The sequence below is a fragment of the Drosophila arizonae genome, chromosome X (assembly GCF_054131065.1).
Source record: "Drosophila arizonae isolate 15081-1271.41 chromosome X, UAZ_ARI_1.0, whole genome shotgun sequence".
NCBI lineage: Eukaryota > Metazoa > Arthropoda > Insecta > Diptera > Drosophilidae > Drosophila > Drosophila arizonae.
In genome coordinates, this window is record NC_142927.1 from 8,530,196 (window position 1) to 8,554,757 (window position 24,562).

At 42.2% G+C, this 24,562-nt stretch overlaps 4 protein-coding genes across 7 annotated transcripts; 2 read left to right on the forward strand and 2 right to left on the reverse strand.

The window, feature by feature from the left end:
• The first annotated feature begins 673 nt into the window (after positions 1–673).
• On the forward strand, positions 674–13,388 carry LOC108618521 (uncharacterized). Its single transcript, XM_089474521.1, is given in 12 exon segments — positions 674–3,751; positions 3,753–3,813; positions 3,816–4,108; positions 4,110–4,173; positions 4,176–5,084; positions 10,487–10,623; positions 10,759–10,932; positions 12,172–12,326; positions 12,387–12,534; positions 12,598–12,777; positions 12,844–12,984; positions 13,051–13,388. Coding segments are annotated over 12 exon segments (5,490 nt in total). The 3' UTR covers positions 13,201–13,388.
• A 539-nt stretch (positions 13,389–13,927) lies between these two features.
• On the forward strand, positions 13,928–17,253 carry LOC108618546 (uncharacterized). Its single transcript, XM_089474562.1, has one exon. The coding sequence runs from the start codon at positions 15,644–15,646 to the stop codon at positions 16,295–16,297; it is 654 nt and encodes a 217-aa protein (XP_089330688.1). The 5' UTR covers positions 13,928–15,643; the 3' UTR covers positions 16,298–17,253.
• A 249-nt stretch (positions 17,254–17,502) lies between these two features.
• On the reverse strand, positions 17,503–18,907 carry LOC108618092 (uncharacterized). Its single transcript, XM_089474554.1, has 2 exons — positions 18,810–18,907; positions 17,503–18,745 (listed from the first exon to the last, which is right to left on the reverse strand). Exons 1-2 carry the CDS (start codon positions 18,813–18,815, stop codon positions 17,663–17,665), a joined length of 1,089 nt encoding a protein of 362 aa, XP_089330680.1. The 5' UTR covers positions 18,816–18,907; the 3' UTR covers positions 17,503–17,662.
• A 2,816-nt stretch (positions 18,908–21,723) lies between these two features.
• Rab40 (RAS oncogene family member Rab40) lies at positions 21,724–24,521 on the reverse strand. 4 transcript variants are annotated; one of them, XM_018014599.2, is made up of 5 exons: positions 24,388–24,521; positions 23,367–23,521; positions 23,081–23,274; positions 22,800–23,022; positions 21,724–22,731 (listed from the first exon to the last, which is right to left on the reverse strand). In XM_018014599.2, the coding sequence occupies exons 1-5, from the start codon at positions 24,405–24,407 to the stop codon at positions 22,514–22,516; spliced, it is 810 nt and encodes a 269-aa protein (XP_017870088.2). In that variant the 5' UTR covers positions 24,408–24,521; the 3' UTR covers positions 21,724–22,513. The 4 variants fall into 4 exon arrangements, with proteins under 4 accessions (XP_017870088.2, XP_089330684.1, XP_017870089.1 ...); XM_089474558.1 differs by having other exon boundaries at positions 23,081–23,304; XM_018014600.2 differs by having other exon boundaries at positions 23,081–23,304; positions 24,228–24,405.
• Between the last annotated feature and the right edge of the window lie 41 nt (positions 24,522–24,562).

Genomic DNA, 24,562 nt, shown 5'->3' on the forward strand with positions numbered 1-24,562 from the left:
ACAATTGCAATTGACAAGTGGACCTTCAATTAGCCAAAAATATAGTACTATATAATTTTCTTTCCAAGTGTCCAATGTCAGTTCGATTTGACTTTCAATGAGACTTAATTCTATTTCAATTCAATTTATTTAGAATTTTCCAATTTCAACTCAATAGCAACCACAATTTAGAATCCAAGCCTTCAATGAGTGTATTTCAATGCAAGAAAAATTTTAATAAGTTTTCGTTTCAATAAACCTGTTCAATTTCAATTAACAATCAGTCCTTCAATCACATCAGCCCAACAATTGTTGGCAGAAATGTGACAAGAATTCTAGATCTAAAAATATTGTAAAATTGAAAAAATACAAATATATATATATATATATATCTATATGAATACTCGAAAATCATGCAAGCGTTAAGCTGTAAACATTTTCAAAGCCAATTTTCAATTGAAAAATTATAGAAATGGCAATCAAAATATTGACAAAATTTTGCATTGAATGGAAAGTAGCTTAAAGAAAAGGTGAATACAGTGCTGGCAATATAAATATAGACGCTTCTTTCACTAGTTAACGAGAACTAACGCCAAAAACCGAATAAACAAAGTCAAAGAAAATTGTGAAAAGTTCAAGAATTTTTGTTAAGTGTTTGTTGAGTGCAAAAGAGTGAGAGAGACAGAGAGGGAAAATGCCGCTCTATTCGGATTCAAGCAACTACTACTACAGCGGCGGCAGCAGCCAGCTGTACTCGCCCTACTACAGCTCGAGCTTGGTCAGCAGCAGCACCACCAGCCCCAGCTACACGTCCAGCTACAATCGCGCCTATCCGGGCAGCTATATGGTGCCGCTGCTGCCCTCGCCGCGCTCGCCCAGCTACAGCAGCAGCAGCAGCAGCGGCATCGGCAGCAGCAGCAACAGCAGCAGCAGCAGCAGCATCTTGGGCCTATCCTCACGCTATCAGCCCAAGCTGACTACGATCACGGAGAGCTCCGGGCTGACGGGTCGCCACAGCGGACACAGCAGCCTAATGCCACTGACGCGCATCCAGTCGCCCAAGTACACATCCGTCTCCAGCTACGGCAGCAGCAGCAGCAGCAGCAATCGCTATATACCGCCGCGACCCATCGCCATCAATACGGCGGACATAGATGTGAGCTCGTCGAGATACAGGCGCTCGGCTGAGCCGGTGGACCGCAAGCGTGAGCCGGACGCAAACAAAGAACAGGCCAAGGAAGAGCCAAAGGAACAGCAACAGCAGGAGCTGCAGCAGCAACCAGAGCCACAGCAACAGCAACAGCAGCAGCAGCCCCGCCGATCCACTATACGCCGTAATCGAGCTGTGGTGCGTCTCTCCACCATACGTCGGCGCAGCAAGGAGCGTGTGGAGCAGACGACGACGACCAGCGAGAAGCAGCAACAGCAGCAGCAGGAGCATCAGTTCCGAGATCTGCCGCCGCCAGCGGAGCCCAGCTTGAGCTGGCGCCAGAAACTGGCCGAAGAGCTGGCCGCCTTTCCCACGATCAGCAACAAGAAGTCGCCCGGCGAGCTGCTGCGCGAGCGTTTCTACATACGCGACGAGAAGCAGGAGACGTTGGCGCCACGGCATCAGCAGCGCCAGCAGCAGCAACAGTTGCAGCTGCAGCAGCCGACGCAGGCGACGCTGCAGACAGCGGAGGCCAGCAGCGGAAACGAGTCCGAGCTGGAGCAGCAAACGGAAGAGGAGGAGCCGCAGCAGGAGCAGCAGGAGAAAGCGGCACAGATAACCGAGTCCATACGCCGGCTGAGCCTAGTGCAGTGCCCGACCTTTCACGACATCTGCGAGGACATCTCCTCCGACAAGATCGACGACGATCTGAATGCAGGCGAGCTGCGACGACGCGCCTCCATCATACAGGAGCAGGAGCAGGAGTTGCTCAACAAGCTGCAAAAGTCCAATTCGGGCAGCTTCCAGCTGATACACCTGGAGCGCCGCAGCAGCCACGACAGCACCACAGCGGACGAGGGCCAATCCGCAGCTGCGCCCGGCGGCACCAAGCAGCCCGCCAAGAAGAAGAGCAAAAAGCTGCGCCACAAGATCACAGCTGTGGTGGCCGTGGATAACGCGGTGCTGCCGGCCCAGCACATGCCCAGCGTCCAGGAGCTGGAGGAACAGCCACCCCAGGTCAGCAGCCCCAAGCCCAAATTCACGGCCAATGTGGAGACCGTGGAGGAGCATCACCAGATACACAAGATATTCAAGCTGCCCAAGAAAAAGCTGCCGGCAGAACAGCAGCAACAGTCGCTGCCCGAGGGCTTCATGAAAGCCTCGCCCAAGGCCAAGACATCGCCGCTCAAAAAGGCAGCTAAGCCGATGGAGCAGCAGCAGCAGCAACATGAGCAGCAGCAGGAGCAGCAACATGTGAGTGTTGCTCAGATCTTTACTTTCGATGAGGCCGCCATTCAGCAGAATCGAGCAACAGCAACGCCCACAGTCGTTGCCACGCCCACTCCCACGCCCACAGCCACGCCCACTAAGACAGAGGGCGTTGCCACGCCCAAGCCCATACGCAAGGCCTTGCAGAAGTCGGAGAGCGGCGAAGATTTCTGGTCACAGATCGGCTCACGGGAGACGCTCTACATGACCAATCGCAGGAAGGCCCAGAGCGAGCGTCAGCTGGAGGCGACCCCAGAAGCAGCCGAGCTGTCGCCCAAAGACGAGCAAGCAACAACAGCAGCAGCAACAGCAACACCTGCAACACCGTTGCTCAGATCCGAAATTTTGATTGAGCTAAAGCCAGCAATAACAACAACAACAGCTGCTGCTGCTGCAACCAAGCAGCCAATAGCAACAACAGTAAAGACAGCAACAGCAGCAAAGACAACAACAACAGCAGCAGCAGCAAAGACAATAACAGCAACAACAACAGCGCCTAAGCCAGCAGCTAAAACTGAAACAACAACGGACTCACCAAAGTCTGCACCAGCAACACCAAAGCCAGCAGCAGCAGCAACAGCAAAGTCAACAATAACAACAGAAGCAGCAACGGCAATAACAACAACAGCAGCTGCTGCTGCAGGCTCACCAAAGCCAACACCAGCAACAGCCAAGGCAGCAGCAGCAGCAACAGCGAAAACAACAACTGTTGCAGCTGCAATCAGCTCGCCAAAGTCAACGCCAGCAACACCAACTGCAACTAAAACTGAAGCAACAGCAGCAACAATTGCAGCTGCAATCAGCTCACCCAAGTCAACGCCAGCAACACCTAAGCTGGCAGCCGCAACAACAACAATTGCAGCAATCGACAGCGATAAAATAGACGCAGCAGCAGCAACAGGAACAAGTTCACCAAAATCAAAGCCAGCAACATCAAAGCTAGCAACAGCAAAGACAGCGGCAACAGCTGCTGCTATTGATGGGGCCAAAGCTGCAGTAAGCAAGCCAGCAGCAACTGTTGCTGCTGCAGGAAAACAGTCTGGCAACGCCACAGACAGCGCTGTTGCCATGACAACAGCATCAACAGTAAACGCACAGACAACAGCAGCAGCAACAACAGCAACAACAACAACAACAGTAGCAGCTCTAGGCAAACCAAAACTGAACGAAACGGCGGCGGCAGCAACAATAGCAAAAACAGCGGCAGCAACAGCGACAACAGCGCCAAAAATAAATGCCGGGCAAGCAGCCAAGTCACCTGAACAACAACAGCAGGCAACAGCAGCAGCGGCAGCGCCATCGCCGGCAGCAACGAAAATAAATAAAACGCATAATAATGAGCGACAGCAGCAGCGGCAACCACCAGACAACGCAACAGAAACAGCAACAGCAACAGCAGCAGCGGCAGCAGCAACAACAATTGCAACTGCAGGGAAACAACAAACGGAAACCAAATCGAAATTGACGGAAATTGCTGAGCCAAAGTCAAAGGTGCAATCACCGAAAGCGACAAAGCCAAAAACAGCTGCAACAGCAGCCAAAAAGAAAGTCGCAGCTACTCCCACAGCAGCAGCAGCACCAATAGCAGCAGCAGCAGCAACAACAGCAGCAGCAGCGGCGGCAGCAACAACTTTGCCAGACAGCAATGTGACCCCAATCAATGCCGATCAATTTATAACGCTGGCCCCCACTAAGGCGGCCAATGCGGCGGCAGCGGCCACAAATGCGTCATCGCCTGCAGCAGCAGCAGCAGCAGCAGCAACGGCAGCAATTGCAACCGCCGCAACAGCAGCAACGCCTACAACAACAGAAGCGGCAACAGTAACAGCAACATCAACAGCAGCAATAACAATAGCAACAACTGGCGATGAGCAAACGTCGCAGTTACGAGCTGTTGCTGCTGCTACGACAGCGACGGCTGCTGCGGCTGCTGTTGTCGACAGCAGCAACAACAGCTGCGGCGAAGGCGTCGGCAATAATTTATCAAAGTTTGCAACAGTATCGAATTTGGCACAGTGTCTGCGAGACGTGGACGCCGAGCTAGAGGACTATATACCGTCGTCGGCGGAAAGCAGCGAAGAGAGCGACACAGACAGCTCGGGCGATTTGTCCAGCGCGAATTTGAGTGCCAGCATGAAGAAGAAACAGCGCAAGGAGAAGAAGAAACAGAAGGGCAAGGATGCGGCGCCCGCACGCTTCGATCCGCAGAAGAAAATCAAAATCGATACGAGCAGCAAGTGCTATGTGAAGGAGGAGGCGCCACGATATCCGCTGGTGGCCACACCACGTCCGCTGTGGAAGCGCGAGAAGATCGTCTACTCCGATGAGAATACGGACGACGAGAGCAGCGAGGAGGGCAGCGAGGCGACCGGCGGCTCACTGGATGAGGAGAGCGACGAGGATGACAGCGATGCCTGCAGCAGCAGCAGCAGCACCAGCTCCTCCGACTTTGACGAGGAGGCGGCCAGAGCAACTGAGAAACGCAACACAAATGCCCCAGCATCCAATATAAATAATAATAATAATAATAATAATAATAATGCTTCGACGCCAGCGAGCAGCTCGACCACAGCGCCAGGCAGCCCGTCCGTCTCCAGCTCCCCATCGATCATCCGGATGAGCACGTGCAGCAATGATTCCGGCTTCGAGGGCGGCACGGCGCCGTCCAGCCCCAAAAAGATGTTAGGTAAGCGATCGAGCGAATATCACTTCGACTGAGACGGCATCCATCGCAGCTGACTCGACCCGGACAGACGGCCGGCAGTGTTGGCCACTTGAGTGTTGAGCTGCACGTGCACAGCTGCCACTGCCACTGCACCACCCACAAGTAAACCACCCACCCACCCACACGCACACATCGCTATGGCCCCCCTGCCCCACAGTTGCTGCTGCTGATGCTTCTTAGAGCTTGTTGTGCATGCAATTTGCTTTCATTTTCACAAAGAGCGTGAGAGTGAGTGAGTGAGAGAGCGAGTGGGAGGGTGAGAGTGCGAGAGTGCGAGAGAGCTTGGCATGCGGAATATTTAGTTGAAAAACAAATAAACATGCTATAAATCTGTGTAGCTGCGTATATACAAAAATGCCTTTAATATGGCCACAATATACTATACACTTGTACAGAGACAAATACATACATACATACATACACGCATATATATAAACGAATGGGGAAACAACGAAAGTTGAAAAACAAACTTTGCTCCGCTGACTCTTAGCGCACTCAAACAGTCAGCGCCAAAGGAAGTCAAAGTCAAAGTTCCAGGGAAAACCCTATATAAAAATGCTATGCTTAGACCTGATTCCAGCTAATTTGATATAAGTACTACCAAAGTGCTATATGTACATGTATGCGTGTATATATTCTGCTCATATATGTGTACGCACATATACACATGTCTATCTAGTCCCATGCATGGTTGACAGATATCGACTTTTCGTGCAGGGAATTTTATTTTTAAACATTTTCTTAGAAATATCATCAAAATATTGTCAATTGAGCTCAAGTTTTATGATCTGTGTAGGTGTTTACTAAAGAGCTACAGCTAAAGACTATCTGATGCTAGATTATAATTTCCTGTAGAGCAGCCTGATCTAATCGAACTTGACATTTTAGAACTTCATCTAATCGAAACCTAATCAGACTATACATCTGATTAGCTGCCTAATCAGAAGGAGTAAACTGAGGAGGCAAAAAGTATTAAATACCTCTAAGGCTTCGTAGTCTCCTTAACATTCTTGTGTAAAGTCTGATATGCTACAAATATTACCTGAAACCCCTTTGAGGCAGGCTATAGAAGCTGCCTGAGAGATCTGGTTCTATAATCATCTCATCTCTATAAGCATAACGAAATCTGATTGGACAACAGGAGCTGAGAGAGCACCAGAAGTAACAGGCATGCTGATCAGTCTTGCGTGAGTTCCTATAGCCAAGCCAGACAACCTATAGATCTTTCCTGAAAGATCTGCTGCTATAATCATCTCATCTATATGAGATATAAGCGGAAGCGCTTGACTGGTTGAACTAACCGCAATTTAATTGTATTATGAATCTGAGTAGCTGGCCAATCAGCAGGAGGCGAAAGAGCGCCAGGAGTAAAGGGTCCAAGGCTGACCATTCATGTGTAATAGGAATACGTGTGAGAAATCTCATAGCCTCTTAAAGAATGGGCTTAAGAGGCAAGGAGTTGGTTCCAGTCTCCTTATCGCTGCTCCTTGCCCTCGAAATGGAACAGATCGTAGCTGCTCATTAGCCTATTATGCCTTACTATGTCTCATCTTATTATGAAACCTAATAACATATGCAGTTAACATTCTGTTAACTCTTGGCTCTCCAAAGATGCCCAACATATATATATTTATATAATTTGGTTGAATCAGCTCGTTACTCAGTAGCAAACAATTCTGTTGAGAATTCGCTAGCACAATGTGGAACTAGAGAGCGAACAGCTAAAAGATGCAGCCACAGCCACCGCTACAGAGATAGAGATAGAGAGAGATATAGCTACAAAGATACCAAGAGATAGACAATTTGGCAAATTTACTTTTAGCAAATTGTATACAAAATTGTTTAGGTCATCGTCGTGTTCCGTCGTCGTCGTTTTTTTTTTTTCGGGATCTGTCGTCTTTCATCTTATGTTTTTTTTTTTCTGTTTGTTCTCAAGTTAACGAGAAACTGAATTCTCATGCAGGGAAAACACAAGAAAACATTTGAAATATGCTCGAACATTTCGTTCAGTAAATGCAACAATTACCGAAAGCAAAAGTTTCATAAAAATTTGAAATAAATGCGAAACATGTAAACAAAGACTTTCCAAATATTTGCAATACCAAATTCAAATATCCATTATATCTATATGTGTCTTAGCCATAGCTATAGATATCGAAAGTGTGAAAAGAATACGCATTTGGCTACGCCGAGGACTCGCCCAACCTCTGAATACCCTGCAAAGAGAGGGAAATACTCATAGACTACTATATGAGAATGTGAAATAGGAAATTGTTTTTATTTTTCCTATGCCATATTACTTCATTATTTGTTTTCCATATAGTTCCCATTGCTTTCTGGTTCGAAATTGATTTGAGTTCAAAAAGCTGTAAAAAAGAAAGCAAGAAAATTCTCCGTATTCAAGATGATCCGTGGCGCTTTAACTACACGAATTTTCTTCAATGTTTTGGTCAAGTTCAATAATCAATTTAGCACAAGTTGAGTATTCTTCTATCATATGTAGCTGCCCTAGCAGGCAATCAGCTGTTCGAGTCTCTTCCTCTCTCTCTTGCTCTCGCACGTACGTAACACGCTGCGTATGCGTGATATTTGCATAAAATCATCGCCTCTTGCGTTGATTCGTTTACAATTTCATGTGATTGCATGCAAATATTTGCAAATATTTGTTGTTTATTAAATGAACATTAAGCAAGCACACAACACAACACACGCACACACACACACACACGCACACCCTTTGGGTTGAAGCCAAAACGGATGTGCGTTTGATTTCAAATGCGATTCGAATGCTCTCTCGCGCGTGTGTGTGCGTGTGTGTGTGTGTGTATGTATTTCCTTTTGATAGAGTTCACAATTTGTATATTCAAAATTTGTTGTTGCTTACGCTTAGCTGTTTTTTAATTGCTGCCAAAGCATTTCATAAAAGACAAAGCCAAGTGCTTAAATTTGAGGCTAGTTGCTCAGGTGTTGGCTAAAGGTAAACCTATTTGCTTTGACCAGAAACGTGCAGCCAATAAATCGCAATTCAAAGAAGCTCAATATAAACATATAAATATATATATTTACACACATACATATATATATTTATATATATATTCATCTACACGGTCGCAATTTATAATCATATTAATAACGATTTGTTTTAATTAATCTCAACATTTGCGCTGTCCATGCTGCCAAAAAATCAAAAATCGAAAAAAACATACATAAAATAAAAACTGAAATGAAATCGAAATACTCAAAAAAAAAAAAAAAGAATGTGACGTGAATTGTCACAAGAAATGCGAACGGCTCACGGCCAATTTATGCGGCGTCAATCAGAAGCTCATCGTCGAGGCGCTCAATCACGTAAAGCGAGGTAAAAAAAATTAAACAACAATAATACCAACAACAACATTAAAAAACATAAAACATTCCATAAGTAATAAACAATAAAGGAAGTTCTTAACTACGGCAGGTCGAAGCTCGAATACTCTTACAGAGAAATCAATAGCTGTCGCCTGATTTGAATATATGTATATATAGTTAGTTGAATATCTAGTAGAATCCATAATTATATCTATCCATATATTTCATACAGCTTCTCCATTCCAATCAGAAACAAAATTAGAAACAGATTTTCGAAATTCATATTTGATTAATGTTAACAAATTAGTTTTTCAGCTCGAACAAGATTTGCCCCATGACCATTTCTATGTCAACTATATATATTATACATGTCAATGATATATTAGCTTTATATAGTCCATAATCACATAGTTCGACTGAAGAGTAGTTTCCTCCGAAATTTTCGTTTTCTTTAAACAGAAAATTTTCACATTTCCATTCAATTCCTCTGGCAAGTTTATGCTATATATAATATTCATTCTGTCCGATCGAATGCTGGAAGGGAAATATAAATTATACTTAGTTATATCCATATAGATATACATATGTATATATCTATTAATTTCCCAAAATTTAAATGCCTTCCACAAGAGTATAAAGACGCCGCCTCGTATCGGAAGCGAGACGCGCCTCAGCCAGATGGGGGCGCGTGCGTCGCAAAGCAAACTGAAAGCGACAAGGAAAAACAACAAAAAATCTAGAGAAAATTTAAATGAAAATGAAAATGTAAAGGAAAAAAAAGACAAATCCATAAATAATGGCGCCTAAATATGGCTGACATTACGATTTCATAACTGTCAAGGTGTGCGGGTGTGTGTGAAAGTTCAATAGATAAATTTACAAAGAAGATAAAGCACATTTGCATGATAGGCGCTCTTGCTAAGGTATATATAGTATTAGTGATAGATACATGCATAATGAGATTGATATATAGATATATAGATGTATAGATACATAGATACATAGATACATAGATACATAGATACATAGATACATAGATACATAGATACATAGATACATAGATACATAGATACATAGATACATAGATACATAGATACATAGATACATAGATACATAGATACATAGATACATAGATACATAGATACATAGATACATAGATACATAGATACATAGATACATAGATACATAGATACATAGATACATAGATACATAGATACATAGATACATAGATACATAGATACATAGATACATAGATACATAGATACATAGATACATAGATACATAGATACATAGATACATAGATACATATATACATAGATACATAGATATATATATATACATAGATACATAGATACATAGATACATAGATACTTAGATACTTAGATACTTAGATACTTAGATACTTAGATACTTAGATACTTAGATACTTAGATACTTAGATACTTAGATACTTAGATACTTAGATACTTAGATGTATAGATATATAGATATATAGATACACAGATTCATACACACAAACACACACACCTATACACTTAGTGAATCGAGTGATATCGTATCGTAACGGTATTTCTAACGCGTCCAACTTTGATCTCCTTCCCACATGAACTAGGCGCACGTGAGACACGAGACTCGCCGAGCACTCCGCCCAGCAGTAATCCTGCCTATAAGATAGATCCCAGCGATGAACACGATGGTAGGCCGAATCCAATCTAATCACTATGTTTAACACTAATCCAATGGCACTTTAACACGTAACGCCTTAACCTACATATGCACGTACATATTGTAGTATATGCCACGCTGCTCAAGTGACCAACTGTCGGACACCGAACGAACTCAACTGTGGACGCGACTATCCCAACTTTTATACTTACCCTATATACTATATAAACAACTCTCTCTTTCCACTTTATAATGTATTACAACTTTATTACTCACTCTCTATATACAAATATGTATATCTATCTATCGATCTGTCTATCGCTATCGGATACTTCTGGGATGTCGTACAGAAACATCATATACATATTCACAATTCCAAAAATCCGGACGATTCACTGCGCCAGCAACAGTAATACCTAGATTTAAGAACTATTCGGTAGATGATTTTCATTTTCTGGCCGTGCTGGGCAAAGGCAGCTTTGGCAAGGTGAGTGATGAAATGAAAGAATTTAAGATCAACATGGAACTTACCATCTCTCTCTCTCTTTCTCTCTCTATCTCTCTCTCTCTCTCTCTCTCTCTCTCTCTCTCTCTGTCTGTCTATTTATCTCCCTCTCTGCAGGTTCTGTTGGCTGAACTGCGTGATACGACATATTACTATGCCATCAAGTGCCTTAAGAAGGACGTGGTCCTTGAGGACGACGACGTCGACTCCACGCTAATCGAACGCAAGGTTTTGGCACTGGGCACCAAGCATCCGTATCTGTGCCATCTATTTTGCACATTTCAGACCGAGGTGAGTTGCGCCCTTGCAAGACAAGGTCGCCAGCAAGGTCGATAGGTTGGCCATATACATATGGGGCTTTCTCGACTCGTGTAGGTAATACCCGCCATACGTATCCGAAAGATACGAAAATAAACAGCCTAAAGGTAAAACGTACTATTATTAGAGTACGCTCGGTCTCTCTCTCTCTCTCTCTCTCTCTCTCTTTCTCTCTAACTATCTCTGTGCATGTGTGTGTGTGTGTGCTTTGTTTCTATTTTGACCATCGATTGGGGCACACGACATGGCATATAGTCGACCGATCCGCGCAGCACGTAATTTGGCACGCACGTCCGGCACAGCGTTCGACAATGTTCTCTTAACATTTTGACCACGAAGCGTTCAAAAACTTTCTAGTCGCATCCAAGCGACGGTGCAATACCCGTTCACAGTTCACAGATTATCAAAAGATTAGGATGAACAGGGCAGATCTTTTATCTCTTATCTCTTATGTTTTTCAACTAAAGAATTTAACTGACATCTCCCATAACAGCTTTCCTGCTTGAAACCGCCTTACCTTCTACAGTGGAACCCTTCCACATGGTCTAACTAAGTTGTGTTATTCATAGCTGCTTCCAGATCCCACCTGGTGTAGCTAAGCAATGTAATCCTTAGCTGCTTCCAGATCCCACTTTTTCACCGCAAATCTTTTCCAACTATCTTCCCCTTTCTGTCAACTACAGCTATGGCTGTGTCATATATCTATATCTAATATATAATATAATCTATATAATATAACAAAATTCGCTCCAACTAATATACTCAGTCACGTTTTGTGAGCGGGCATCAAAAGCATATACTTATATGTATGTACTATATACAATAAAAACAAAACAGATTTAGTAAAAGCAAACAATAAGTTTGCTCTGTTCGCATTGACACCGATTAGAAGGTATTTTAATTATTTATGACTTTGAGGATACACGCCCATTTATTTTGGGAGCCTAGCGATACGCGTACTGCACACCTTTAGCTAGTGCCAGTCAGCGAAAAATATGCCAATGCATCAAGGTGGAATGAGACACAGAAATTTGGAAATTTGAGAAAATTTTCTAAATAGAAAATAGAGAAAATAAAATATACAATATATATGGATAAAGCACTTAGAAATAGGTTAACCACATCGTGCCTACGCTCTATATATTTCTATACATATACATATATTGTATTGCTGAGTATATTTGCATGTTTTTCTCGCTCTATTTCCCGCAGAGTCACTTGTTCTTTGTCATGGAGTATCTAAACGGCGGAGATCTCATGTTTCACATACAGGAGAGTGGACGATTTTCGGAGGATCGTGCGCGATTCTATGGCGCCGAAATCATATCCGGCCTCAAGTTCTTGCATAAGAAGGGCATCATATACAGGTGAGCAGTGCTAACTATCCATAAGTATATGCATACGAAGTGAAACTCTCTTTTTCGCAGGGATCTCAAGTTGGATAACGTATTGCTCGACTATGAGGGCCATGTGCGTATTGCAGATTTTGGTATGTGTAAGTTGCAGATATACTTAGATAAGACGGCCGATAGCTTTTGTGGCACACCCGATTACATGGCGCCCGAAATCATTAAGGTGAGTTATCGATCAGTAAAGCGCCCTCGAACGATAACGATAACACTGTTATTTTCTATCCAGGGCGAAAAGTACAATCAGAATGTCGATTGGTGGTCATTCGGTGTGCTGCTCTACGAAATGCTCATTGGCCAATCGCCATTCAGTGGCTGCGATGAGGACGAATTGTTCTGGTCCATATGCAATGAAATTCCATGGTTTCCGGTCTACATATCAGCCGAGGCAACGGGCATACTCAAGGGCGTAAGTCAATCAATATATTGCATGTATAAGAAATACATTTGACCGAATCAATCCAAATCTCTATAGCTGCTGGAGAAGGACTATACGAAACGTATCGGGTCACAGTATAGTCCAGCTGGTGATATAGCAGATCATATATTCTTTAGGCCCATTGACTGGAACCAGCTCGAAAAGAGGCAAATCGAGCCGCCTTTCAAGCCCCAAGTGGTGCGTATACCCATTGATTTCTCGATATGCATACATCAATATTTCTTTGTGGTTCTTCTTTGACAGAAACATCCGTTGGATACGCAATATTTCGATCGGGTATTTACCAGAGAACGCGTGCGCCTAACGCCCATCGATAAGGAAATACTCGCATCAATGGATCAGAAACAATTTCATGGCTTCACCTATACAAATCCGCACATCACATTGGACTAGGATGTCTAAGTATATATTAGTAGTCAATGTGCTGGCCATAGACCATATATATTTAGCATATTTATCTCTAATATTAGCTATACATATTCATGAACCTAACCTCCGGAGCCCTAGCCCGATAATTACTTCATAGAGCAACAGTATTTGTATATGTATGTATATATATCTATTATATGATTCAATCAATATCGTTTTGTGTAAGGTTTTTTTTTTAATAGATATATAGAAATGCGCATAAATAGGTTTACTTAAATGTATCAATGTGCAGATTCCTAGCTAAGTAAAGCTGAGCCAAGTATCGTCTCAGATCGATGTCTATATCTGAAATCGGAGTTGATTTTGGCTATTACAGTTACAAAGCTACGAATACGTTTATATTGATAGTCACTTAGCCATAAATAAACCTACATATAAGAACTTAACTGTATATACCATATATATATTTGTATGTATATATATAGCTATATATCACTATATATGGATATATATATGAATCACATATTATAATCAAGCAACTTTTTTTTTTATTAGCTCTATACCAAAGGCTAAGTATGTACTCGTTATGCTAAAATAAAAATTGAGAAAAACATGTAAATAATGCAGATACAACGGGAAGTCTATTATTTTCAAGCCGGGCATATCTTTAGAAATATTTTTCTTAGCGGTTAAAGCTACGTATTTGAAATAAAGAAGTCAAAAATCGTAGGAATTATGCTCATATGCATTATAGGTCCATTTAGGTGTTTATATATGTATGTATCTTTCACACTGACTCACACCATAATAAACATAACAGACTCTTACGAGCTGCAGCTGAGATATTCCCAGTTAAACTTGGCTATAATTGGAAGATGCCTATCTCAAAGCCGTTAAAGTCTTCGAGATGACCTAAACTGGTTTTCCTGTATGCACTCTGTATGCAGTCAAAAGAGACATTTATGTTCATTTCTTTACATGCATATCATTTAGGAATTAACTGAATGACTTGGCCGTTAGAGATGATAATGCGAATGATAATGGGCCAGCGAGAGTGTTCACCCCTACCCGAGTTCACTGTACCGTATTGCGAACCGATGCCAGTGAAAATAGTAGAATAGATGTAGCCACTGGCTAACCAGGGCCATTCATTCATTGTCAGCTGTGCTCCAGTGATCGGTGGACGCTTTTCCATCGGATGATTTGCATAAGCCATTGTTCGCCCCAGGCAGCATTTTCATGCAAATGAGCTGGGTGACACACAAAACAGCAAACGGCAAACAAGAAGAACAATTTAAGCGAGAGTGTGCCCCAGTGAGGAGGGAGCGAGAGCCCTCGGCTTGGACGGTAGCAGCGCCATTTATGACCCCAACCAGGTTGAGAGCCAGTTGTGATGACCGGCTTCTGGGCAAAGACAAAAGCAGCGCCAGTTGAACATTAAAAGAATTATTCTTGTTAACTGTAGCATAAATCATTTATTAAACAGCTAAAACCGCACATACACGCACGCACACACACACACACACACACAGGCACATGCGACAATTTGTGTGTAGGCCATAAAAATGATAGAAGAAGTGAAATGTTAACAACTAACAACAACCAACAGCAACAACAATAAACACAGTCAAGTTAGCTGTTATATTTTTATTTTCATTTCAAAGCTTAAAGTATTTAATACACAGTGGTTCAAGATCTAGCAAATAGTGCACGAATACTAACTGCATACGAGATGCATTGTAGATAGATAGATATTTTCTTATCTATTTTTGTGTCTTTCGATATAGAGCTCTTCAAATAAAGTTTACTACATTGAATTTAATTTTCTTTGACATGTAACATATACAGTATGTGAATTCGGCTAAATTTTGCTGCATGGCGCCTCACAGTATTTAAATATCGTCATTGCATTTTATTTGCTAATCGATAGTCGTTACAATTTATCGATCTGTGTTGCCCATTGATTTGCCAATAATTGCCAATTGCACAAAAGAAAACCAAATCAGATGTCAAGAGAATGTAAAAATAAATAAAATCAAATATTTGTAAATTTCAGCTGGAAAATGTTTAATTTCAAAGCAGTAAACCACTGTGCGGTGGTTCGTTTCATAGAGCATGCGTCGGAATTTTCTCTAATTAATTCATTTCTTTGTGTGCGCCTGTGTATGTGAGTCGAGTGTATGCATGTGTGTGAGAGCAAGCCCCGCTCTCTGGCGGTCTGCGGCGCAGTGCGTGGCTCGGTCAAAATCAGTTGGTGCAATGCCGGCCTAGAACGAGCTGCTTGACTCCATATTAGCTCCGTCATTAACTCTCATCATTATTTTGTTACGTTTTTTTTTCTGTTTGTTGCTTGTTTGCCTAATGTGCGCTGCGATTGGCAGTCAATAAACTGAAAAAGCTGAAAGGAAGACAAGTGTTGTAAAGGACTGCAATTAGTGAACATGTGCCAGCCCGCCGCAGCTTAGCGATGAATCTGATACTGCCACCACTGGCAGCTGCTCTGCGACTGCAGTTGTTGTTTTTGTTATTAGTGCTGCTGCTGATTTGCCGCTGGGAATTGGTGCTGCCGATGCCGTTACCCCCCGTGCGTCGCAATATAATCAAGGTGCGTGCGAGTGGCTTCTTGCCATTCGAATCGGATCTGGTGCTGCCGTTGGGCATCCTGCGCCAGCTGCAAGCACAGGAGCGTATCTCGCGTGTGCTGCCGCCCGCTCGCTACGCCAAGCCGGTGCGCCGGAAAACGAAGCCAAAGGTCAAGCAACAGGTGCGCCTGGAGCGCGCCCACATGCGAGGCGGAGCCGACGCGGATGCAGGCATCCAGCTGTACAATCTGATCGACGACGATGGCGAGCTGCTGCTCAGTCTGCGCGTGCACAGCGACACCAAGAGCAACAGTCACAGTCACGGCAAGAGCAACAACAACAACTTAGATGGGGACATGAGCGCGCCCTGGCGACCATCGAGATGGCGACCCACAACAAGCCTTCCGCTGATAACATCATCCTCGCCGCGCCCACTGCCTCTGCATCAGTATCTGAGCAGTGGGAATAGCGTGGAGCAGGCTCCCATGACGCAACAGCGACGCATGTTTGGAGCTCGTCCAGATTGGATCTACCACTGACAAGCGAACCCCATCTTTCATGAAAAATCTCTAATCTATTTTCAACACACACACACACACACACACATTTGTCAAACACACCTTCACCAGCACACACACACACACACACACACACACACACATTTAGCTCTTATGTTATACTAAAGATAAACAAAATGATACATAAAAAAAATGAAGAAGAAAAATCAACATCTTATGGGCTTATTAATCAGCTCGTTTAGCTCATAGCGCTTATGGTAATGGACTGACGAAACGAAGCCCAAACGAATGTGGGTGGACCCAAAACCAGTTGCACTCTGTATGCAAATGACTAGTTAAAGCAGATCTGGGAATTACAATAATTCATATTGAATGTGAAATCTAAATGTGATGCATGCCCATTAATTAACTACAGTTAAATGATCTATGCGATGCCTGGGTGTTTGGTAACCCAATCCCCCAAATTGATGGCAAGCGGTAAATGTGTGAAGCTTAAATAAAATCAACATAAAACCAAGAAAATCTGTGGCGAACTAAGAAAACCGAGACATGGAGAGAGACAGATAGAGAGATAGATATTGTAACTAGACTAGTAGATACCCTAAGTTTAGCATTCATGATATTTGATATATGTATATGCATATTATCTATAATATATGATACATGATAACCGATTTCTAGATTCAAGTCTTTATTTATAGAATCTACATATCGGAACTATCATCTAATGTTATGTATCATAATCTCAAATCATACATATCTTATTATATTATATTTATATGGTATATTATATGATTGCTGAGACTTTGATTAAATAAAATCTAAAGAGGCTTTAACCTAGATTTCCATTGTTATTAAAGGTTGAAATATAAAGCTATGCGTAGAGCCAAGTCTAATAAGGGCTTATTTCTGATACACTAAGCTTGATTTAATTTTCATCCATTAATAAACTTTATATTTCTAATTTTGTAAGGAAATTTTGTTTTGAAATGAATAATTGGGGAGGTCTTTTCTTTCAGACATTTTGATAGACTTTCAGTTAACAATATAAAGCTTCCAAATATTTAACTTCAGTTTTATTATAAGCCAATCCATTTTCAATAGGAATAAACGGAAATAGAAAAAGATTTGGAAATTTTTAAATATAGTTAGATATTTCCCCTGGTAAGCTCAAAACTTGCTATTCGTAAACTCCCAACTCAAGATGTAAGTACATATCATAAGCATTTGTTTCTAAATTTCAATGTGTTTATATTTTTCAACAGAAAAAAAATGTTTCTTAGGCTAATGGAAAAAAATGGGGGGTGTTACTAAAACTATTTAACAAAGGAGGTCACAGTTATGACACAGTTCGAATCACAGATCAACTGGGCACAGTTGAGGAGATTATTTCCAGGCGCCAACGGGAGGCAGGTAGCCGGGCTGGGGAGCCGAGACAGCTGGGGGCAGGTACTCGTTGTGGACGGCAATGGGCGCTGGGGCGGCCTCTTCGTGAATGACCTTGACGGTCTTCACCTCCTGGTGGACGTGGCCGATGTCGTGACCGCTGCCATGGGAGTAGCCGCCAGCATAGCCGCTACCCTGATGGATGACCTTCACAGTCTTGACCTCTTGGTGGCCACCGAAACCGCCGCCATGCGAGAAGCCGTGATGCACAGCTGGTGCCTCCTCGTGGATGACCTTAACGGTCTTCACCTCCTGGTGGCCATGTCCGCCGCCATGGCTGAAGCCGCCAGCGTAGCCGCCGCCGCCCAAAGCCAGGCCGCCATCCTGGTGAATGACCTTTACAGTCTTGACTTCCTGGTGACCACCGAAGCCGCCGCCATGCGAGAAGCCGTGATGCACAGCTGGTGCCTCCTCGTGGATGACCTTAACGGTCTTCACCTCCTGGTGGCCATGTCCGCCGCCATGGCTGAAGCCACCAGCGTAGCCGCCGCCGCCCAAAGCCAGGCCGCCATCCTGGTGAATGACCTTTACAGTCTTGACTTCCTGGTGACCCCCGAAGCCGCCGCCGTGGGAGAATCCGTGGTGAAGTGCTGGTGCCTCCTCGTGGATAACCTTAACAGTCTTAACTTCCTGGTGACCATGGGAGAAGCCACCAGCGTAACCGCCGCCGCCCAGAGCCAGGCCGCCATCCTGGTGAATGACCTTCACAGTCTTAACCTCCTGGTGACCACCGAAGCCGCCGCCATGGGAGAAGCCGTGATGCACAGCTGGTGCTTCCTGGTGGATCACCTTGATGGTCTTCACCTCCTGATGGTGTCCGCCGTGTCCGCCGTGCCCAAAGCCACCATGACCGCCATGGCTGCCTTCATGGATGACCTTCACCGTGCGAACCTCGGCGTGTCCATGGCCACCGCCGCTGCTACCGATGCCATAACTGTAACCGCCACCGCCGCCGCCGCCGCCACCGCCAATGATGCCGGCGGAGCAGGTGGCAACAAGTGCGGCAAACAAACACACAAAGATCTGCGAAAGAGGAGCGAGCATTAGGGATGACCGCCCAATCCTGCCTGGAGCTAAGCCGGCTTACCTTCATTGCTGGAAGTTTCTTGCTTGGGACGAAATCTGTGGAACTTCACGTAGCTGAAGAATGCAACCGAAGAGGCAGGCAACTGATGATCATCTTCCAGCAGTCGCGCGCTTATATACGCCGATCGCAATCATTATGCTGATACGTCTTCTTCTTCTTCCTCTTCTTCTTCTTCAGCTACTACATCGTCGTGTCGTTGGCGTCAGCGTCATTGGCGTCGAATTTGTCGTTATCCGGTGCCTTGCCCAATGAGCCGTTGCTGCGGCTTTCGCCTGAGGCGGGCAGCGAAGATTCCGCTGTTTGCTTTCGTCATCGATGGCGCGGGCCCCCGAATCGGATTTAATGGTAGGGCAGCGGCGAGCCGAACTGTGAGCGGTGCAAATGGAGCACTAAATGGCTAAAATATTCAAATGAGACGAAAAAAAACCCGTTGACCAGCATTAAAAAAAAAACACACACACACAAACATTTAAGCCAAATAACCAAATCGCATCAGGCGCAAGCAAACCGGTGCGATTATCAAAGGTAGGTCATGTCATTGCCTGACCTCGACAGCATTTGCCTCAGATCCATCACTTTCTATGGCCCCATTACAGTTCACTCAGCTCGATGTGCTCTGGGTCTGGGTCGAGCCCTAGACCCATCTGGCATTACGCAAGATCTCTTAAATATATGATAAACAGCTGATCTATAGCTCTCAACTGATGCCAAGTGGTTTCCCTGTGCCATGTAGTAGGCCCTATGTTCTTAAAAGCTCATTAAAGCTCTAGTATATTAACAGTAAACTTCTTCTATGCTGAATAGGCCATCTATCGATCTATCATATTAGATCCCGTTCTATGCCAAAACTATAAGATATCACTAAACTTAAAGGCCGCTTAAATCTGTATTTAGGCTTAAAAAGACGTAGCTCTCAACTGAGCTAGGTTGAAAACTCTCCTCCTCCTCGAAAAGGGCTTTCAACCCGTATTTACTTAGAAGCATTTGCGCCAACTCAAAATCGCCGAAACTTCCTAAAACTACATTAAGATATAATTTTGTTAACTCGAGCTAAATCAGGGATTATTTTGAAACTAATGAAATTGAGTAGTTTCGAATACATTTCAAGTACATTTTTTAAGAACGAGATAAAACATAAAGCTCTTTATCTATGCTTCTATCTACAATTTCATACATATCGACTGATATTATAAAAAAAAAAAGTTTGGTCTTTTTATGCAAAGCCTCTAAAGCGTTCTTCATAGCTTGCAGTTTATTGAAAGCTGTACTAAATTTGCTCAATAATTCTGAAGCAATTCTTAGAAGGAATGCTAAATTTATGCTCTGAAAAATTTCAGCTTACTATGAAGCAAGACTTTTGTTGTAAAAACTTTCAATTTTAATTCAAGCTCTTAAGTCTCTTCTATATTAAAGCCGATTTCATACGCTAAAAATTAATAATTCGCAATATCTAGAGGCAAAATCTGACTTAAAGCTTCTTGGCTTCTTAAAGCTGTATTGAACTGCATTTATATATTCATTTATATATGTATGTATGTACATATTTAGCTTTCAATTGCTATTATTCTTCTAGCATAGCAAAGTTGTTCTTTAGCTCTGCCCGAAGAGGGCGCATCACACAATACTCTAGTGTAAAATACCTTAAAAGAGTGAAATGAAAAAAAAAAAACCAAGACCCACACAATAACAAATGCAATCAAGTCAACATATGTAAATTTTTGGCTGCCATTTATTGCTTTTTTATTAATATTTTGCTTTTATTTCTAAGCTATGGTAGTATATATTTTATTTTATTTTTTTTTTAAGCTCTCCCTGATACGTTAAAACTAAGTATAACACCCATAAACCAAGTTTTTTTATGCTCGTTTTTTTATAATTTTTTTTTTTTTTTTTTTTTTTTGGCTGGTTTTGGTATCAAATGGAAATCAGTTGTCAGATTTGAATTGGCCAACTCGGGTTTCGTTTGTGATTGTGTAAAAGCTTTTGCGAATTTTTGAATAGCCATTAAAAATGAAACCGCGGGCTGATATTTTTTTTTCAGGTCTTTTGCCGTAATAAAAAGAAAAAGTGTAAAAAAAAAAAAAAAAAAAAAAAAAAAAAAAAAAAAAAAAAAAAAACTGGGGGGAAAACACACTTGTGAATGAGAAAACAATGTTAAATTGGGCTTTCAATGGACTAATCAATCAGCAAAGGTGTGAACTTGCTATACGAAGATCTATAATAAAAGCCAATTTGATGTGGTTGACAGATCAATTGGCAGCCGTGTGGATGGCTAAGAAACGGCATTTAAAAAGAAACTAAACTGAAGAAGTCAGCTTTACGTGAAGCTCATCTATGAGGCCTTAGCCCTAAAGCTACCCGCTCCGATCAATAGATATCTACAAGGAGAGATAGAAGTAGAAAAAGCTTTGACACTTTTCAAACCCAAATGTATATACATATGTACATATATATTATATGTATACCTATCAAGTTTGTATAATTCCAAATTTTTTCAAAACTTTTTACAAAGTCTTTCAAATGTGCCAAGGCTAGAAGCTGGCAGTGCTATTATATAAATATAGTTAGTCTATACCAATTAGTTTTATATCTATATCAAAATCTCGGAAGATATGTTTTGATTTATTTCATGAAGGATCATCAATCAATCATTCTTATCAGATTGAACCTGTTTCAGCTGAACGTTTCTGAACCTTTTCTAAGCTCAGCCCAACTATAGAATGTGGCTCAAAAAGTCTACGAGTTTTCAACTATATGTGACCAAATAGCGTAAAGCATACATATATGCCATATATCATAATACAAAATATTCCAATATATATATATATATTACGTATCACATCAGCGGAACTTTCACTGCACTGAAATAGAATGAGATGGATTGCTACATAGACAAAGACAAAGATATCGCATGTGGTTTTTAGTTGTAGTTGTTTTTCATGTTTATCATCATCATCATCATCATCATTATAGTGATATTGGTAATCAGTATCATCATTATTATAAACATCATCTTATCATCATCATTATCATCTTATCAATTCGTTTGTTCCAACGCCTTCTTTTAATTACAAAAAAAAAAAAAAAAATTCTACAAATATTCATTGATTGTTAACAAAAATGAAAAATTAAAGTATCATATATATGTATAAATATATATATATGTATATTAAAAAAAAAATTAAAGAAGGAATACCTTGTATCAGTATACTATATCCAGCGTATTAGACATTAGAGTTATTCAAATATAATAATAATATTAACAACATTACAGTTATGCGTTATTAACTTTAGTGATAATGGTAAACATTATAAAGAATAAAAAATATGTATATATATATATTAATATGTTCATATGTATATCGTTTAGTAGATGCACATATGTTTATATATATATATATATATTTAATAATAATAAGTAGTATGTATAGGATGTAAAAATATAAACATCGCTCTCTCGCTCTCTTTCATACGATAATAATAAATATTAATGCTGATGACATATTTGTATTAAAGAAAATACTCGCGCATGTTATGTGGGTTGTGTGTGTATATGTATGTATGTATAATGTGTGTGTGTGTGTGTGTATATGTGTTGAAGCTTAGATAGTATATATATAAGTAGATTGTAGATTTAGGCGCAATTGCGCAGCCGTTGCGTAGGCAGTTGCAGAAGAGACGAGAAACCACCTACAAGCCGGCAATCACGCGATCGCACAGCTGTTGCGACTGTGGCTGGTTGGCGTCTTGCAGCGATTCCGACTTTTCGAGTTTTGCGTTAACGAATTGTAGCACTGTGACGTTGTCATGGCATACGACTTCAGTGTCGATTTAACGGAGGGCGGCAGGTGCAACGAATCGATGGCATAAACACTAGTGCGACGCACAATTGTCCGGCAGCAGAGCTCCTGCAGCGACAATACTGCAATTAAACAAATACAAGCATTAACATAATATAATGCAGCTACAAATATAGCTTATTTGCCGTACCCTTATTGCTGCGCCAGATGTGCTCCATGCCATTGCGATGCAGCGCCATCCGGGCGAGTTCGCAAAACGATTCGCGTATATTGAAGTCGCAGAGTGGCGAGATTTCAAAGCAGGACATATTGTTGCGTGAGGCATAGGTTTCCGCCGTCTTGGCAGCCACCTGGCGCTTGTAGGCCAAATGTAAGCGATTGCCCACAAGCACCTTGGGTATGCCAGGCGCATGCTGTAGAATATATTCACATATAATTCACTGGTTAAGGCGTTTAGATTTCAACACTCACCTCCTCGACCTCTTTGAGCCAGCGATCGATGCCATCGAAGCTCCATTTGTTTGTTATATCATACACTAAGATAATACCCTGAGCGCCGCGCGAATAGGAGCGTATTATGGTACAGAAACGACCCTGACCGGATGTATCCCAGATCTGTAGCTTAACCCGTTTGCCTTCCAGCAATATGGTTGTCGTTTTGTATGCTACCGTTTGCAATATGTGAGAGGTGCAATCTATATATGAGTTGGCTGTATGCCAGAGCCATAAATATAACCATGTTTGTCGGCCCACTTACCATTGCCACTGCAGAAGGGGCTTTCGGTTGACGGATCCTCCAGATTGGACAGTATTTCGTGTTTACCCACATCGCTGTCGCCAACCAGAAGCACCTTTAACAGATAATCGTAGTCTTTTGTCATGGTTCTCATATAGCTAACCGTGTTACTCAACCTGCAACAATAACGAGACAAAAATTAAAAAAGCAGGTTAGTTACCATTTTTAACAAGCTAAAGAATGCGAGCCCAAGTTCTTGCAGTGCTTGTGGCCCGGGCTAACCGGTATGGATGAGGGGGCGCTAGAAGGGAGAGAGGGCGGGCCGTAAACTGCGCCAGATAAGCGCGTACACAAACAACGCCACAACAACAACAACAATCAGTACAGAAATTGCAAGGTGCCAAAGTCGAACCGGCAACTTTATTATTTTATTAGTTTTTTTTTTTTCTTTTGTTTTTGTTTTTTTGGTATGTGGGCAGAGTAACATTTATCTAGTGAGTCATTCAGCAGAGCCACACAGATACAAACATACACAGATGTGCATATGCAAATGGGCGTGAATATGCCAAAAACGAAAGCACGTACACACACAATCATATAAATATATATACATATATGTATTTATTAATATAGAATCCTACAGCCATTTCTGCCTTTTGCCGGTTTGCACCACCCTATGGTAAGCATGACTGTGTTTGATTCGTCTTTTGGCTGATGCCAGTCATTTGGGTGTGTTTTGTTTTGCACCGCAAGCGAGGCGACAACAACAACAATGACGGCGAAAACAACAGCAGCAACACCAACACACACACTCACACTCACTTTGTCTCACACACGGAAAAACAATGAGCAAATTATACAAACATTAAGACTGACACTCACAGACGGCAATATTATTATAGAGTAGTGTACGGCCGCAGCAGCTATTTAATGTTTACGCTCAACAATTGCATGTTTTTGTTTTTGAAGTTTGCAAAAAAAATCAAACGAAAAGCACGGCGAACGTAAAAATTGCAGCACAAACGATAGAAACTTTTTTTACCCAAATACGCATATGCACATGCGAACAGGGTTGCAACCACATATCACCTATCGCCAATCTTGGGCTATCGATGGAATTCGCATGCTATCGATGTTTCTGATTTTCTATTTTTGTTTTGATTACACTGACTTTTGAAGCAACGCAAATAACAACGCTACGTTGCTTGCTCATTATC